Source organism: Ochotona curzoniae, unplaced genomic scaffold (genome assembly GCF_017591425.1).
Source record: "Ochotona curzoniae isolate NIBS_2020 unplaced genomic scaffold, NIBS_Ocur_1.0 contig_1071, whole genome shotgun sequence".
NCBI lineage: Eukaryota > Metazoa > Chordata > Mammalia > Lagomorpha > Ochotonidae > Ochotona > Ochotona curzoniae.
The window spans coordinates 7842126-7860905 of record NW_024464939.1 but is presented as its reverse complement, the minus strand read 5'-3'; the positions used below and the strand labels follow the sequence as shown (position 1 = coordinate 7860905).

The 18780-nt window shown below is 40.7% G+C and overlaps 1 protein-coding gene across 5 annotated transcripts in view; it reads left to right on the top strand.

Annotated features, from left to right (window-relative positions):
* LRRCC1 (leucine rich repeat and coiled-coil centrosomal protein 1) overlaps positions 1-18780 on the top strand; it is a 47747-nt gene that overhangs the window by 15813 nt on the left and 13154 nt on the right. Inside the window, exons 2-9 of one of the 5 annotated variants that reach the window (XM_040993769.1) lie at positions 726-734; positions 2639-2643; positions 4341-4508; positions 6632-6807; positions 6911-7120; positions 10182-10378; positions 11588-11735; positions 16363-16511. In XM_040993769.1, coding sequence (XP_040849703.1) covers positions 4346-4508; positions 6632-6807; positions 6911-7120; positions 10182-10378; positions 11588-11735; positions 16363-16511 — 1043 coding nt within the window. In that variant the 5' untranslated portion in view covers positions 726-734; positions 2639-2643; positions 4341-4345. The other 4 variants (XM_040993753.1, XM_040993745.1, XM_040993761.1 and 1 more) reach the window with 4 other exon arrangements.

The window sequence follows — 18780 nt, the reverse complement described above, 5'->3', positions numbered from 1 at the left end:
CCACCCCAGTGGTAGGATTCCACTGTAGCATGAAAAGCAGCACATGCTGTCTACATGATGTTTGACTAATTTTGATTATTTGGTCATGCATTTGAAATGCCTGCTTGCTTTTTTTTTATACTATATTTTCTTTTGTAGAATATCACAGTTATCTTTAGATTCAACCCTTCATGCCATCAATCTCCATTGCAACAACATCTCTAAGATTGAAGCCATTGATCATATTTGGAACTTACAACATTTAGACCTGTCATCTAATCAAATAAGTCAAATTGAAGGGCTAAACACTCTGACAAAACTATGCACTTTAAATTTGTCCTGCAACTTGATCACAAGAATAGAAGGTTTGTAAGTGATTTTTATGTAATACTTTGCAAAAAGAAGATGACTTGAATTTATTTGCCCAAAAGAATAGAATAAAAAATGATCAGAATCTCTTGAAAACTGACACCAAAATTCATTACACAAAGTTTTCCTCATAAAGTTATCAAGTTTTAAAGACTAAATATTTTTAAAAATACCAGTAAAATTGATTTCAGTGTTACCGGACTGGGTTTGCTTCGTAGCAGCTGGAACCAATACTGCAAAGCTACATCCAGTTTGAATAATTATGTAAAGGCTTTATTTTCATTCTGTTTTATTTTGTTTTAGGACTTGAAGCACTAATTAATCTGACTAAACTGAATTTATCTTATAACCACATAAATGATCTTAGTGGTAAGTAGATAACACTTGTTTTCTGTAATGCTGAATGTTTTAATGCATGAGGAGGAAGCTTCAACTCAGCATGTTCGAAAACTTACACATGTTTGAAATCATTGTATTCATTTGTTGGTTTTATTTTTGCTCCCCGCTCCAAAAACAATACCTTATGCAGGTGCTTAATATGCCAAAAATAAAAAGACCTATTTATACCCTTCAGCTTAAGTAGCAGCTGTTTAATTTTTCAGCCTTTTTCCCTCTAAAGACATGAAAACATCAAAATTGAGTTTTAGCATTTTATGCAAACTACTGTATTTTTTTAAAGATTTATTTTATCAGAAAAGCAGATATATGCAAAAAGAGATATAGGACCCGGCACCGTGGCCTAGTGGCTAAAGTCCTTGCCTTGAATGCTCTGGGATCCGATATGGGCACTAGTTCTAATCCTGTCAGCTCCACTTCCCATCCAGTTCCCTGCTTGTGGCCTGGGAAAGCAGTCAAAGACGGCCCAAAGCGTTGGGACTCTGCACCCGGGTGGGAGACCCGGAAGAGGTTCCGGGTCCCGGCTTTGGATTGGCGCAGCACCAGCCTTTGCGCTCACTTGGGGAGTGAATCATTGGACAGAAGAACTTCCTCTCTGTATATCTGGCTTTGTAGTAAAAATAAATCTTTTTTTAAAAAAAGAGAGATAGAGATAAAGAGAAAGATCCTCCATCTGTTGGTTCACTCCCCAAGCACCCGCAGTGACCAGAGCTGCACTGATCCGAAGCCAGGAGCCGAAGCTTCTTCCAGGTCTCCCACATGGGTTCAGGTCCCAAGGCTTTGGGCAGTCTTCAACTGCTTTCCCAGCTCACAAACAGGGAGCTGGATGGGAAGTGGAACAGCTGGGATTAGAATCAGTGCCCTTGGGCCTGATGGCGTGGCCTAGCGGCTGAAGTCCTCATCTTGAACGTGCCTGGGATCTCATATGGGTGCTGGTTCTAATCCCAGCAGCTCCACCTCCCATCCAGCTCCCTGCTTGTGGCCTGGGAAAGCAGTCGAGGACGGCCCAAAGCTTTGGGACCCTGCACCCCCGTGGGAAACCTGGAGGAGGTTCCTGGTTCCCAGCTTCAGATCGGTGCAGCACCAGCTGTTGTGCTCACTTGGGGAGTGAATCATTGAACGGAACATCTTCCTCTCTGTCTCTCTGCCTCTCTATATATCTGACTTCGTAATAAAAATAAAGGAATCTTTAAAAAAAAAAAAAGATTCAGTGCCCAAAGGGGGTCCCAGCATGTGTAAGGTGAGGGCTTTAGCCATTAGGCTACTGCACTAGGCGCATTACTGTAGTGTATTGAGCAAACTACTTTGAAAGAGAAAATTTTAGTCACTTTTAAAGTACAAAGTTTTCACAGTATTTCAGCAACATAATATTTATTTCAAAGTTTGCACAAGAATTGCTCAATTTAAGTCTTTATAGTTGTCCTTTAAATTTTTTTTATTTAAAAGACATACTTCAAGAAGGAGAGACAAAGAGAGAAAGATCTTCCATCTGCTGGTTGATTCCCCAAGTTGCCACAATGGCCAGAGCTGAGATGATCCAAAGCCAGGAGCCTGGAGCCTCTTCTTCCGGGTCCCAACATAAGAGTAGGGAACTGAGGACTTGAGCTACCATTTGGTGCTCTCTTACCTCATAAGCAGGGAGCTGAATCGGAAGTAGAGCAGCCAGGACACGAACTGTTTCCCGTAAGTGATAAGGGCTGTGAAGAAGACAGAAAACGAGGCAGTCACATGTGTTCTGTTAGATTCGTGAAATAAAAGTATATGTTCCGAAACACTTCAACAAAGTGGCGGGAGGAAGGCAGCATCAAGCTTGCCTGTAGGAAGACTAGTCTGTTGTGTCATAGCCAATTATAGATTCATCTATTGAAAAAAAGTGATGGGAAGGTAAGCAGAGACCAGGTTGCATAAGCCTTCATAGGTAGGATAAAGAGTTCACATTTTACTCTGGGAATAATAGGAAGACATTAGAGGTTATTGAATAAGGGAGTGACATAGTTTGTCTTTTAATTTTTTAAATCATTTTTTTGAAAAGCCAGGGCGTATGGGATGCTAAGAAAAAGGGAGATAGATGTTCCTTTTGCTGTTTTCAACGCTAGATTGCTGCGACAGCAAGTGGTAAACCAAACCCAAAAATAGAGGGGAGCTCCCTCCCACATGAGTGATGGGGTGCCACATCCTGGAGCCATCACCTGTTGCCGCCCAGGGTGCATTTAGCAGAGCACTGGGACCTGAACCCAGACACTCCTTAACTGTATTCCTGAGTGCTGAACCAAGAGCAAACCCCAAATTGATGTTCTTAAAAGATCATTTCAGGGCTGGCACAGTAGTGTAGCAGGCTAAGTCTTCACCTGTGTCATGGCATCCCATATGGGAATCGGTGCGTTTACCGGCTGCTCCATATTCTATCTTGCTCCATGCTTACGGCAAGGAAAAACAGCAGACCGTGTCTCAAGCCTTTGGGTGCCTGCACCCCTGTTGAAAACCTGGAAGAAACGCCAGGCTCTTGGCTTTGGATCAGCTCAGCTGCAGCCACTCCTGCCTTTGGGAAGTGAACCAGCACATGGAAGAAGGCTCTCTCTGTTTTCCCCTTCTGTAACTGACTTTCAAGTAAAATTTTTAAAATCTTAACTAGAGAGAGAGAGGATCAGAATGTTTAAACATATGGAAAACTAGCAACCTGGATCTAGTAACTTATAAATGTATTGATTCTTTAAGGAGAGTGCCAAGTGCTGTGAGAAAGTATCACAGGAAAATCAGATGTCATAGAGTAGTTGGAGAAGACTTCTGAAAATCAGCCAGAAAGCATTGAGGAGAGAAGGGTATTCTAGTTAGGTTTAATAAACTAAAAAAAAAAAAAAGAGGGATTAATGTTGAAGATGGAGAGAGCTAAACTAAGCAAATTTGTGAGGACGAGTATAGGAAAACTAAATTGTGCATCTCAGCACAGTCCTTCAAAAGAAGGAAAACCAGGACATTGAGCCTGTCCCTGACACATCCCTTGCTGCACGCGTTCCCTCCTCTTTGGAGAGGGTCCTGAGACAGGAAAGGAGATAAACTGCATCAGCAGTGTACAAAGCACGGTTCACAGTGCAGCTGAAGCCAGGTGGGCCAGGCATCTGCTGCAGAATGCTCTGGGTAAGTTCCTGCAAGAAGTACTGCCCATAAACTAAACGAGCACCGTTTGTGTTTATTCTCTACTCAGACCAACAAAATCAAGGTATAGTATATGGTTTGCTGATGTCAGCTAATCCAAAAATGATGCCTTGAGAGTTTGCATGTAAGTGTGTACACTGGCCTGAGGTGGGCCTTTGGTTTTGCAGAGAGCTACAGCCCAGGAACCTTAAGCAGTAAAGCCTCAAAAAGACGCTGATCCTGTGGTTCTTCAAAAATAGCTCACTCGTTCTTGTTGGACAAGGGTGGCGAGATCCTATTGCTCTTTGATGGAAGGTGTTGTGTTTTTTTTTTTTTTTGTCTGCTTTGGTTTGGTTTAGTTTTTTGCCTTTCACAGTATAACCTATGTAACAGTTATTTTTAATTAACTATTGGAAAAAATTCTCCTGACAAAAACAACCCAAATGATGTTTGTCCTCTTACAGGATTGATGCCCCTCCATGGACTTAGGTATAAGCTTAGATATATTGACCTGCATAGTAACTGTGTAGATAGCATCCACCACTTACTTCAGTGTACAGTAGGATTGCACTTTTTGACCAATCTTATTTTGGAGAAGGACGGAGAGGGAAATCCTGTCTGTCATGCACCAGGTACGAACAGTTTGTACTACTTTTTGTAACAGCTAATATTCTTGGCCTTTACAATGTTTTGTGTATTTGTTTATACAAACTAAATTGCTGCTGAAAGAACAACCCAGGATGAGCAAGTCAATAACTCTAGTTAGATGTATTTGATAAGAGAATTCCTCAAAATAGCATAATTACCAATGTTGTAATCAAGTAATACTACATAGCCATAAAAAATACATAGAATGTCCTTATTAATAGGTGTCAATTATAGTAAAAGAAAAACGCAGGTTGCAAAGTATCACATATAATAGGCTACCTTTTGTGTGAAAAGATAACATATCCTACATACACACTTACATTTATGTATTTTACTGAGCATGTACATAAAACACCTAGAAAATACGCTAAAAACTGATAATATTGGCTAACTCCAGAAAAAGGAATTGGGAACTAGAGCTCAAGTAATGTTGAGAAAACATTTGAATTTTATGTCAATATTACATTATTAATAAGTGATTTTTAAACATTGAACAGTATAGTTGATGATGCTGAAATACCCTTTGATCTAAATCAGAATTAACCAAGTGACAACATAAAAAACCTGAATGCTGTTTCCATAACTCCCTTATTTCAGACACTTAACCAAATAATAAATTTTTAGAATATGAATCCAAAAGAACTTCTTGGATACAAATTGGCTTTGGAGGCTTCTGGCATTCATATGCATCTATGAAAAGGCTTTTCCTTTTTTTGCAGCATGAAAACCTGTTTAAATTTTTGTTTTACAGAAATACTTACATAAGAAGTAGTTTCTCAACAGTGTACAACAAAATCACCCTGCAAAACTGGAAAAAAATTGAGAGTTCTCTGGAGGAACTCTTGGAAGAAAATCTTGTTTCCAACTCTTTATATTTTTCTTCTCTGTTAACCCAAGGGTTAGATTTCTTTTCCTAACACTCTTGTCTCAAGAATCTCTAGTTCCTTCAATTTGATTTTTTGTTCTCTTTTTAAAATGTTTTATTGCTGTTAGTATTTTTCATGATAGTCCCTATAGCATTGTATTTTAATAAAAGTGCATTTCACAACCCAGTTCCCTCCAGAATCAGAAGGGGCTGATGGCTGGAACTCCTTCCTTAAAAGTTGCAATATTAATTTGGCAGTTTTCTTTCTTTAGCTTCTGTAGAAAAGTACTTCACTTTTAAATTACAGTTAAACAGAGGCAAGCATCGTGATGCATCTGCTTAAACCCCTGCTGGGTCACCTGTAACTCCTGTCTGAGTTCTCAGTGCCTGTGATTGAGGCCCCCCTATTTCTGAGCCAGCTTCCTGCAAATGCTGCTGGGAGGCAAGGGAGGAACCCAGTAATAGGGTCCCGCCCCGCATGTGGGAGGCTTGGATGGAGTTCCTGTGGCCAAACCCCAGCTATTGCAAACATAGAGTAAAACAGATGAATGCTCTGGCTCGCTCTCTTTCACTGTCTTTTCTTCTTTCTGTCTCTCTGCCTTTGAAATCTGTAAATAAAACTTTTTAAAATATAGTTTCAAAGGAACACAGTTAAGCAAGGGGAAACTACTCCTTTCAGCCTCAACACAAATTAATATTTGTCATATTCTTCGAACTGTTGTTAGGGAAAGTAAATATTTACTGTATTTAATAATAACTCAGCTAGCTTAGTGTCAGCGATGGATAACTTAACAGAGCAAAAGGGGATGTCTTACAAATGCTTGAGTCTTTATTATGTAAATTCTGACACTCTGCTCATTATCCACATAGTCCTGATTCATGTTTGTTATTTGTGTTCATACTAATTAAAATAAACAAAAGATATGCTAGCTGTCCCCAAGAGCAAATTGCTGTGCAGTTTCATGTGTTAATAGCTTTAAAGAAATGTTTAGAGATGATGATTTTATCTTTGTAAACTTCATCATGAGGGTTATTTGAGAGGGGAGCACAGAAGGGATTTTTATATTTAATCAGTATATGCCGGAGAAGATAAATAAGTAACATTTAATACAAGTTTATTAATTTTTCTCTACAGCTAGCTTTGATCATTCAAGTGATAAATCTGAGAACTGGTAGATTTTTAATTCTAGAAATAACTGTAGTTAATGTTTAAATTTTCATTTTGTATGATTTGTTTCCAAGGGTACAGAACAATTATTCTCCAGACATTGCCACAGCTTAGAGTCCTAGATTGTAAGAATATCTTTGGTGAACCAGTCAATTTGACAGACATGAGTTCATCACGCCTACCGAGCTTTGAAGGTCTCTTGGATAATTTAACTTCTTCTGATTGTCCCCTAAATATGAGTGAAGATGAGGTATAGTATTGTGGTTCTGTCCTCCTAACATTAAAGCCACCTTCAACTTTTAAGTATTAGATGAATGTGAATTTAAAGGGCTCTTGGTTTGTTTCTGTGTCAGGTTGTTGATTGCGTGCCAGTGGTAACCCCACCCATTGAGGAGTTACCTCCCATGGAGCAGTATACAAGCACACCACCGGAGACTGTTTTGACATCTTTTTTATCTGTGTGTCCATCTTCAGAGCCGGAGAAATGTAATGCCGAAAATGATTTTCAAAATGACATGAAACTTCAGAAATTAGATGATCAAATTTTGCAGCTTCTTAATGATGTAATTATTTTTCCTACTTTTCTAAAAGTGTGTGTTTAAAACAAAGGGTCTAAAAGTCAAAATTATATAACAGCGAATCAACCAACAATAACTGACGTACAATGCATCACTCTGTGTCTTTTGTTTATCTTTATAGAAATGGTATTATCTATAATAGTGATTGGAAAAGTAATGTGTATTTGTTTATGACTTTTCCTTGTCGGCGTCCTTCAGACCTTCTTTATATACTTGCTCTGTCTTGTGCAGTGCTATAGGCTGCCTCCCTCAGTCATCTTTCAGGGTACTCTTTAGACCCAGTGCCTGCTAACACAAAGGACAATGAGCTGCCTTTGGCCTCTACTCTCCCTGTGGTTGTTCCATGATTAAAACATTTCTAGAAATTGGCCCTAAGTAGCAAGTTATTTGGCAGACATTGCACTCCAGAACTGTTTATTCTTTTGTTACCCTTGCTTCTGATTCCCTGATTTTTAGAATCTATGAACAAACTACAGTTGTGAGAATGTACTGCTATCTCCAAGCATCCTTACTCTGGTTCACAAGTAGTGGTAATTTTCTAGGATACCACACCTCCTGAACATATTGGAATTGGAGTTTGCTTTCCACCCGGGTTTAAGATAGAAAAATGGTGAGATGGGCCACAGATGCTATTAATCAAATGTCATTTTGACTCAGAAATTCATTATTTTATGTTTATGTTCCTGTTTGCATTTCATTTGAAAGGCAAAGAGACGGAGAAGTTTTTATGCACTGGGTTACAACCCACATGTTCACAATAATCAACGCTGGGCTGGCCAAAGCCAAGAGGCAGGAGCTCACATCGGGTCTCCCATGTGAACACCAAGGTTCCAGGCATTGAAGCCACACTGTGCCTTACCAAGGAAACCTTTGCATCAACTCTGAGTGTGAAGCAAGGGAACCGATGTTTGAACTGGACACTTCAGTGTTGGATGCAGGCATCCCAAGCAACATTTTACCTGCTACCCAAACACTTAACCTCTGGATATTTTTAAGTTAACTTTTATATTATATCTTAAGTAATACTTTCTCTGAATTTGTTTTATTTTTAGATTTTTGGTTTATTTTGGTTGCTGTATATAAAAATAGCCCACAGCCTACCGAGGGTTAATACTTATTATTCAGTGTAAACTGTAGAGATCTTATTACCTGTTACTTTGTTAGTGTTGTCACTTCGTACCACATTTGGATGCACTATACCCACAGAACATTTAGATTTTACTTTAAAGAAAATAAAAGGAAAAATACATAGATGCCATTTTTATTTTCCAAATTTAAATCAGATGTGATGCTCTGTATTTCTTTCTAAGAGGTCAAGTTTCCTCCTGGTTATCTATCTCCCTTCTGCCAGCATTTGTCTTTTTATTCACAGAAGAGACAGCCTGAATTTAGTTTGGCACAGCTGGTAGTGTACACCTGTGAACAATAAAACTCTCTATTTCGTCTTTATTTTTGAAGGACATGTTCACCAGTTATAGAATTCTAAATTGCCGTGCTATTCTCTTTCAGCACTATATCCTGGGCTTCAAGTATAAAGTCACCATTAATTCACATCCTTGATTTTTTTTTTTTAATTTTTTAACTTTTAAAGGTTATTTATTTATTTGAAAGGCAGAGTTACAAAGAGAATAATACAGAGAGCACAAAGTCTTCCATCCACTGGTTCACTTCCCAAATTGCCACAATATCCAGAGCTTGCAGGTCTGAATCCAGGAGCCAGAAGTTTCTCCCAGGTCTCCTGCGAGTGCAGAATCCTAAGGCCTTGGGCCAGCCTCCACTGCTTGACCATGCGCATTAGCAGGGAGCTGGATAATAGGTGGAGCAGCTAAGCCTGGAGCCGGCGCCCTTATGGGATGCCAGCACTGCAGGCAGGGACTTCACTGCTACACCACAGTGCTACCCTCCCCCCTTGAATTTGCTTTTTGTTTTATTTGTAAAGTGTTTCTTTTACTTGGTGCTTTTGGGAATTCGTCTTTGATTTTCTGCAATTTGGACTCATTGTGCCTAAGGACTTTCTTGAATATAGAAATTTATGTTTATTCAATATGGAAACTATTGGCTGTAATTTCAGTAAATATTTTTCCTGCTCCATTGTCTCCCTATCAGATTTCCACTTAGACTTTTGATATTGTCCCCCAAGTATGATGGAGCTCTACATATTTCATCAACTTTTTCCTTAGCTATTTTAACATTGAGCTATTTTTAATTTCACTGGCTCTTTGTTTATTGCTTCATTTTGTTGTTAGTCCTACCCAGGCCATTTTTACTTCCAATGTTGTGTTTTTTGATCGTGGAATTTCTATCTTGATGGTTTCTGAGTTTTGTTTTCCTTTATAACAGGTATACTTAGTCTTTGCGCAAAGTTAGATCACTGTTTGGAAGTTCTTTGCTAGTCATTCAAAAATTGGGCCATCCTCATGATCACCTCTTCTCCTGAGAACAAGCATTTTTTTGGTTCTTTACCATGAGTAATTTTGGAAGGTTTTCTGTGCGTGGTGAATGTTAGGTTGTGGTAACTGAATTGTGTTAATAGTCTCCCAGACAGTATTGACATTTTTATTATAACAAACATTTAGCTTGGTTTACCTAAGCTATCAGTTTGTTCCTTTGGACAGCTATTTTCAAATTTGATTTCATTTCTTCCTTCATTGGGCTACTTGCTGTCTACACTGTCTACTCTACACTGTCTCTCATTGGGGTTAAGACTTTCTGCAGGGGTAGGATAAATTCTCTAGCTGAAAACTATAAAACACTCAAATCTGGTTCATCTTCCCCAAGTGTCAATTCCCAGCTAGATAAATCTTACTTTCTGTTCACTTTTCAAGATCTTTGAGTTATTTTTTTCTGATTTTTATTTCCTCTTGTTTGTATTTTCCCAGTATAAGTTGTTTTCTGTGGGAGAGTTAGCCTGGTAGCAGCCTGTTTACTCATACTAGAAGTTGAATTCCAGTTTTAATTTCAAGCATGTCTAGTCCATTAACTCTGTTTTCTAAGCAGTCAATGATTTGAGCTTTTAACAAAGTTGCTAATTTTTTTTTTATTCTAGACTTCTAATTGTATAGCAGATACTGTTCCTGAGCAAGACCTGTGCCCGAAAAGAGATACGGATATAACTTCTGAAAGTGAATGTGGAAACAGGAAAGAATGCTGTAGAAGGGTTCCTCGACGATCAAAAATCCCATATTGTTGCAAAACAATTCAGACTATTAGGCACCACAGTAAAAACAGTTGCCATTTTATGAGGTATGTGTCTTGGTTTTAGAAATTTGAATGCAGACTATAAGAAGTTGACTGGCTTTTTCGTTAAAGCTATCCCTTGTTAACTCAGATTTTATGAATGCAGTCAGCCCTTAGTTTCCAAGGTTCCATACCTGCAGATTCAACCAGCTACATGTCAAAAATACTTTACAAAAAAGTAATGTTGTGGCTAAGCCTGTGTACTCAATGTTTTTTTCTTTGGCTGATCATTGTTGTCTAATCAGTACAAACATTTCCATAGAATTTACATTGTATTAGGTAGGACAGTCTGGAGAGGATTTGAAGGATGCAAGAATGCATATAGGTTACTGCAAGGATTACATGAAGGACTTGAGCTCCTGAATTTTGTTGTGGAAGGCGGGTCCCACAGCTAACCTCCACAGATATCAAGGGTAGACTACACAGTCATAGAAATGAGAAGTTCCTTTTCTCTGTGTCATTACTAGAGTAGCAGGTTAACATAAAACCAAAATTGCTCTATTCATTTACATGGGAAAAATAGCAGAAAGGCTATTCTTGAGTCTCCGTGATTAGCCTTTTTTCTTTGTAGGCAGGCCTGATCAGCTGGTAGTTACTGACCTTAGGGTCAAAGGTGAAGATGATGCTTGTGTTCAATGCCATCAGGATTAAGTTAAGGGGCATCTGCTGTCTGTACATGAGATCACTGTAGCACTGCTTGAAATGACTCCATTGGAATGTTTACAGTCAAATCTGCCTCTGAAATTCTCCTTTTTAAAAAATACGTTTTTGCTCTTGCCTTTACATTTCCTGGAATCTCTTTGGACTTGCCTAGTAGCAAATGTGCTTATTTTTGGCATAGTATATGTCATGTTAAAAATTTCAGTCCCCAAAAGATGATTATATTCACTCTTCCCAAGTTCTTAGGTGTCATGTTATCATTGTCCCAAGTCCTGACACTACTTTGTAAGTCACTGTGACGCATACAAGAATTATGTCTTGCTGGAGTTTGCCGAACACTGAACCTTGACAGAATCATTATATTCCCAGAAATCTTGGCACTGTCACTAATCAACAGCAGTCACCCATTGTAAAATTCATATAGCACTTTGTTCAAGTTACTGTTGTTTTATTTATTCTTTCTTTTAAGCTGTGTGTGACCACAAATTTTAATGTTAAGATATAAACACCGTGTTTTTCTTGGGATTATTTTTTCTTCATTTTATTCTTTTGTAGCTGTAATCGTAAAATGAAACAACCGTACTTTAAGGAATTATACGTCAGATCATCTTTAGCAAACTGTAATGTATCACGAGACTCAGAGGACCAGAAGACTGATATCATTAAAGTAGACAACAGTGGTTCTGAAGACAACACTTACCGGGTATGACGTAAGAGATTGAGAAAAACGATGAGTTTGTATGTCTTGGTTTTAAATCGAAAGTCCCAGAAAAACCATACTTTGATGAGCAAAAATGTTTTGTGGTTTTATGGGGGAATGAGAAAAGACTGTCTGTCCCTTCTAGTTTCCAGGTTTTGTATAAAGTTAGAATTTTTTTATTTCCTTTGTATTTATTTATATTTGAAAGGCAGACATGCAGAATGAGAAGGAGAAGCAAAGAGAAAGATCTTCCATCCACTGGTTCACTTCTCTAGTGGCCACAATGTCCAGAGCCGGGCAGGTCTAAAGTTGGGACCCAAGAGATCTCCTCGGTCACTTACCTGGGTACAAGGGCTTAAGGCTTTGGGCCGTCCTCCCCTGCTTTCTGAGGTCACAAGCAGGGCGCTGGATCAGAAGTGGAGCAGCAAGGACTTGAACAGGCACCCATGTAAGATACTGGCACCAAAGGTAGAAGTTTAGTGTGCAATGCCACAGTGCCAGGTTCATTAATTTTTACTTGTTAAAAAAATGAGTGAAAAGTGGGAAAGAGACACAGAGAAAACTGGAAAGATCTTCCATCTTTTTTTTCAGTCCTTAAATGACTACACTGGCCAGGACTGGGACAGATTGAAGCCAGGAGCTTCACCTGGGTCTCTCACATGGCGCCAAGCATCCAAGCACTTGGGCCGACTTCAGATGCTGTTTTCTGCCCATTACCAGGGACCAAGATCAGAAGTATAGCAGTTAGGACAGAAACCAAAGCACACATAGGATACCAGTGTCACAGGTGGCAGACTTCACCTGCTCTTCACGAGTCCCTTGAGTTTATCTTTTTTAATTTGTTTATTTGGAAGGTAGTTAAATAGACATCGAGATCTTTTATTTGCTGATTCATATCCCAAATGCCTGCAGTAATAGAGACTGGGACAAGCCAAAAGCAGGAGCCCGAAACTCAGTCAGGACTTCCCTTGAGCTGGCAGGAACCCAAATGCTTGCGCTATCACTGCTACCTCCCTTGTTGCTGGATTAGAAGTGGATCTGGGACTCTGAACTCCATCTCTCCTGTATGGAGTGCAGGTGTCCCATAAGGCATCATAATTGCTCATCATTTTAATAATTTTTATTTATTTATTTAAGATTTATTTTTATTAGAAAGGCAGATCTACAGGGAGAGGGAGAGTCAGCAAGATCCTCCATCCACTGGTTTGATCCCCACGTGGCCAATCCAAAGCAAGGAGCCGGGAGTCTCTCCCGGGTCACCCACACAAGTGCAATGTCCTAAGGTCCTGGATCATCTTCCACTGTTTTGCTAGGCCCTAAGCAAGGAGCTGGATAGCAGAGACTTGAACCAGAGCCAATATGGGATGTTGGCACTTGCAGGCAGAGGATTATCCAGTTGAGCCATTGTGCCAGCCCCATTTTTTCTTCTTTGACAATTTTTACATAGTTAATTAAGGTAAAAAGGTTTAAGGGCAACAGGAAAGTGGGTAAGACTATTTTTTTTCCATTTTGTTTCCTTCATGTTTAAAGGGGGGTAATAAGGGAAAAGGCCCACCCAATTTCCCACCCTCCCCAGGTCCCGGATGTAGGGTATGCTCTGAGGTTCTTGCTCAAGTGGTTTTGATATTGCAGCAGTTATGAATCGCTGCCAGTCTTGCCACTCCAAGCACTGTGAGGTCCTTGAAGAATCCACTGATTCACTTAGTCCATCATACACACTCTGCCCCGTATTTTGCTGCAAAGATATAGCTGAGATGATTGGTTGACCTGTTCTGTCTTCTCTCTTTTCTTGGTTAGGGTTCTGAGTCCAGCATTTTGATTGGGGAGATCACCAAAGAAACTTTGTCTGAGGTGTTCTCAAACCAGATTCTTGTATGTGCTAACCAGTACAGGGCCCGGCACAATCCATCGCCCCGATCAGCTGGTGGTTGCAATTGCTGGGTTGGTTCTGTTTTCACTCCCAACTTCCACTGGAACCAATGGGTGTTGCAGTCCAGCCTGGTTCTGCCCAGCACATACTCGGCCCTCACATGAACCAGTGGGAGCTGCAGCCTAGTTGGACCCACAATAACCCCCACCAGGCCCGCCCCTACCCTGGTTTACCAGTATGTTTAGCAATAGTCCAGTCTGTCCCACACCCCATTCCACCCCAGCAGCTATCTTAGTTTTATGCCCTCCCGTGGAAGTGGTAACCCAAGAGGGAGGAACCCACTATTTCCCTCCCTGGCCTCTCCCACTCCCAGATTATGCACTCTCAAGATAGTTCTGTGGTTTGACTTAACAGAACTAGCCCCCAGTGCCAGCTTCTGCCAACTGATGCTGTGGCTGAGCACAAACAACCCTCACCCACTCTGATTTTGTTTGCACCAGTAAGAATAATCAGCCCAGCCTGGCTTTTCCCAGATCTAGTCTGCATGAGGCACACAGGTGTTGTAGCCCTGTCTAGTCTGGTCTGCCCCATCCCAGCCATGCTCTCCAGCAGGAGTATCTGTCCAGCAAAGGAACCACCCCTTATTCCCCTGCCAGCTCTGTCCCCTCCTTCCTTGTTCTCATGCTTGCTGGTTGGGCATTGCGGTCCCTTCCGGTACAGGCAACCTCACCTTGGCATTCCATATTGTGCACTAGTCTGTTGCGCACGAACCTGGCTCGACCCACACTGTTCTGGTGCTTGGATTTGCCAGTGGATGTCGTGGACAGATTCAGCCTGGTCTTCCCCCAACCCCTGCCAATTGTATTCCAGTGGGTAACTTCCATGGCCTGTGCTGGACTGTTTCCTATCATGTTTCTTGTGCTTACCTGCCGGGTCTGTGTCCTGCCAGAGGAGTTGCCCAGGCTCCTCCATCAGAACCTCTCTCAGTGCCAGGTTTCATGCTTACCAGTGGGTCCATGAGCCAACCCTACTCAGTCCACCTCCTGTCCTAGCAGGAACAGTGGCTTTTCCTGACTGGCCTTCATCCCAAACAGGTCCTTGCTGTTGGATGTTTCAGCCCAGCCATGGTTAGTCCATACCCACAAATGGCTCACACATGACTCAGTAGGGGTTTGAGACCTTGCCTAGTCCGTCGCACATCTAACCCAGTCCTCCAGGACACCAGAGAGTGTTGGGGTCTGGCCTGGTTCGGTGCATCCAATCCCAGTCCACACTTGTGCCAAGGGAGACTACAACTGTTTCCAGATCAGAACGCAGCCCCCATTCCAGGTCACACACCCCTTGGTGGGAACCTCAACCCAGCTAGGGTTGTCCCCTTAGCTCCCCAACCGGGCCTGTTCCCAGCCATAGATCATATGCATGCCAGTGGTTACTCTGACTCAGCTTGGCACAGCCCCTCACCTGTCCTGACCTCTGCCTTAGACACTGTGGCTTAGCATTCCTGGCTCACGCAGACCAGTAGGTGCAAGAGCCTAGCTCAGCATGACCTGTGCTCCATCCTGGTCTCTAGTTTTGCTTGTACAGCCCCCATTTTTTAAATCTTAAGTAGTGATTCCTCACTTTTTGGTGACATGTCAAATTCTTTTAAAAATCTAAGAGAAACTACAGGCCTTTTCAACACAGTCTACTTTCATTTATGCTCAGAAAAATGTGTGCACTTGTAAGTTTTCATTGAGACTATTGTGAAACCCAATTTTGAATCTAAACCAATGGATTCTGATTAACAGTGCTCAAAAATTTAAAACATCTGTCCTGGGGCATTTGCTTTGTGCAGTGGGTAAGACACTGCTTGAAATTCCTGCGTGCCATGTCGGAGTGCCTAGGCAGCAGCTTGTCCTGACTGGTGACTGTGGGTAACCAGTGATGGCTGCAAGGCTTGAGAGGCCTGGGTTGAGTGAGCGGCTCCCGAGCATTCCAAGAGGAAACCAGTGAGTGGCAGGTCTCTCCATTTCTCTGTTTCTCAAAGTAAATTAATTCATTGAAATTTTGTTTTCCTTCACAATTCTCATATTTTTAAAAAATTTCTAATTTGGTTTTTTTATTTTTCATTAACTTCTCATTAGCTTCCTGAAGTAGTGCTCATTCTTTTTTATAAGATTTATTTTATTTTTATTTGAAGCATAGCTTTACAAAGAGAAAGTAGGACAGAGAAGGATCTTCCATCCACTGATTCATGCTCCAAATGGCCACAGTGGTCAGAACTGAGCCTGTCTGGAGCCAGGAACTTCTTCTAGCTCTCCTACATGGGTGGAGGAGACCAAGACCTTGGGCCATCTTCCACTGGCTTCCCAGGCCATAAGCAGGAAGTTGGATGGGAAGTGGAGCAGACAGGACAAAAAGCAGTGCCCATGTGGAATGCTGGCACTTGCAGGTGGGGGTTAGCCTGTTGAGCTGCGCTGGCCCCAGTATCATTTTTTTTATTGCACCCTGTACTCTTCTCCGATGACAAAATTGTGTTTTAAAATAATTGATACTTCTCCCATTAATTTTCCCCACATTATTCTTAATGGTTAAGAAAATTCATAAATATCATTATGACAATAATAATCTGTTTATAAATGGTCAGTGCATGCATTACTTCCATTAATTTTTTAATTCTCAGTACAGCTCTTTCAAATAGGTACTATTATTATCGAATATTGAGGCAATGAGCAAGTGCTAGTGTTTTCAAGTTTACATAACATTATCGATTTCTTTCAGTGCCTTGTTGAACAGCTAGACCAAGAGAGAGAAATGAGATGGAAAGCTGAACAAGCTGAAAAGAAACTGATGGATTACATTGATAAACTTCATAAACAAGCAAGTGAAAAAAAAGATGTTCACAGTCTTGCTCTGCTAACCACAGACAGGTAAGAGGAAAGTGTATAGACGTAAAGACAGCTCACGACATAGGAATGTTGACCTTGGGTCCGTGACACTTGAAACGCAGTGTGATGAAAAACAATGTGATTTTGCTTTGATTTTGACCAGGCTTTTAGTATGATTTGAACCAACTTTCTATTCAGTTTAGTGATTTATTGTTACATAAATGAGAAATTAATTTGTTGTGCCCTTAAGCTGGGATTTAGGCTGTCATGGTACAGCGCATTAAGCTGCCACTTGCAATGCCAGCAGTTCACATCAGAATGTCAGTTTGACTCAGCTTCCTATGCGGCTTCCTGCTAACGTACCTGGGGACCTTGCCACCTATGGGAAGGCTAGTTTGGAGTTCCTGGCTCCTGGCTTTGGCCTGGCCCAGCCCTGGCAGCTGCCTACAACTGGGGAAGGAACCTGTGGATAGATCTGCTTTTCTATCTCTTCCTCTCTCTGATTGCAATTTTTGAATAATTTAAAAAATCCTAAAGCAGGATTTAATGAACATTTTTGTAAAGTGCCAGATTCTGCAAAGGACAGGAGTTGACAGACTTTAAGGTTTGTGTGTACTGTTACATCTCTGGTCACACATGTGCCTTCTACAACAGGTTTTGGTATCAGAGAACACAGATTTCTGAATGGTTTGTCTGTTCCCTTCTGTCTCCCATCTTAATCGGTTGTTTCTTTTTTCCAATATTGCTTAATACAGGTATTACTCCATTCTATAATGATGTAAGATTTCTAAATTACGGTTTTATAATTTGTAATGTTTTGCCCTCTGTTGTCTCAAATTCAAAAGTTATACTTTTCTTGTCACGGTTGTAACATTTGGCCCAGATAATTATCTGCTGGGTTTTCTCTTCCTGGCGCTGAATGAACACTCACTTGCTAGACTTGCTTTTTGCCTACAGAGTTTGGGGAATTTCTCTTGGCTCTGATTCCTGTTGGGTTGTACAGTAAGATCTCCATATAAGATCTCCATTCTATGATTAGTTGGTATCTGCAGGTATCTGCCCAGTTCCAAAGTCTTTTAAGCATTTAGCTGGTAAGCTTTTGTGCTACTGATGTAGTATTTCGTAATTAACACAAGCTGTCATCAGGTTTACAGTAAGTGACAAGTAACGGTGTTGTGTAATGACAGACTTATAAAGACCCTGTGAGTCATGGACAAGGAGAAAAAGGGGCTGTATCTTTGGTTCTCCACCCGCCCACATCTGAATGTGTTCTAGGAGTTTTGTTTCAGTTTACTTCCATTTATCTTTCAGTTGAAATTCTTCACAAATTTTGGCAATATGTCACTTTTTTTAGCTATACGTGTATGATGTTTAGCTTTATTTTGTTCATATGTATTATTTAATTGCATATTAGAAGAAGCTGTGTTGAGACTGCTAGCTTCATTCTATTTAATTTGGAAGGCTTTGGGCACACATCATCTTTTATTGTTCCTTAGCCTGTGTATTGTTATTATGCTCTTTTTTTCTTGTTACATGCATGCTATTTTCTTGGGAAAAAGTAATCAGCTTTAGCCTTTTCTGATTACTCTTACCTAAACTCCATGTATTTGTTTGAGATTAGAACTTCACCATCTTGAAATGCTTCCTTATTTGCCATAGCAGGGACTTAAATCCTGGGGTCTAATACAGGATGTAACATGTTGGTTCCATGTCATAAGTGTGTTGTCTAAAAAACTTGGATTTTATCCGCTGTGCTATCTTTATTGTCAAGTCATGCTTGGTGACCAGATCTGTTCATCTATGTAACAAAAACACCAGGAAGTGCCCCAGGATCAGCACGTGTGCTTGAGCAGAGGCATCCTGCTTGCCTATGCTAACAGTGTGCCATCAGCATCCGGCCACTGCCAAAACTAGAGACTGAAGAGGTTTCTTTCTTTTTTTTGTTGGTAATTGAAGAAGTCAAGAAGTCAGATCTGCTGGTTGACTCCCCTAATGCCAGCACCATCTGAGGCCACAGCCCAGAGCCCAAACAGCTCAATTCAGGTCTCGCTTTGAGAAGCAGCAGCTTAGTTATTCAGACCTTCACTGCTACCTCCCAGGGTCCACATTAGCGGGAAGTTGGGAAAGACAAGAACCAGAGCCAGATGTCCAGGGGAGGGTCACAGGCATCCATCTGCTAGGCCAGATGCAAACATTCACCCATTAAACAGTGGGTTATTGCTTTTGTTTGTTTTTTTTTCCCCTTTGCCCTAAATTTGATTATGTTAGTAAATTTTTTTATTTAAACTCATTAAGAGTACTCTTCAGTTGT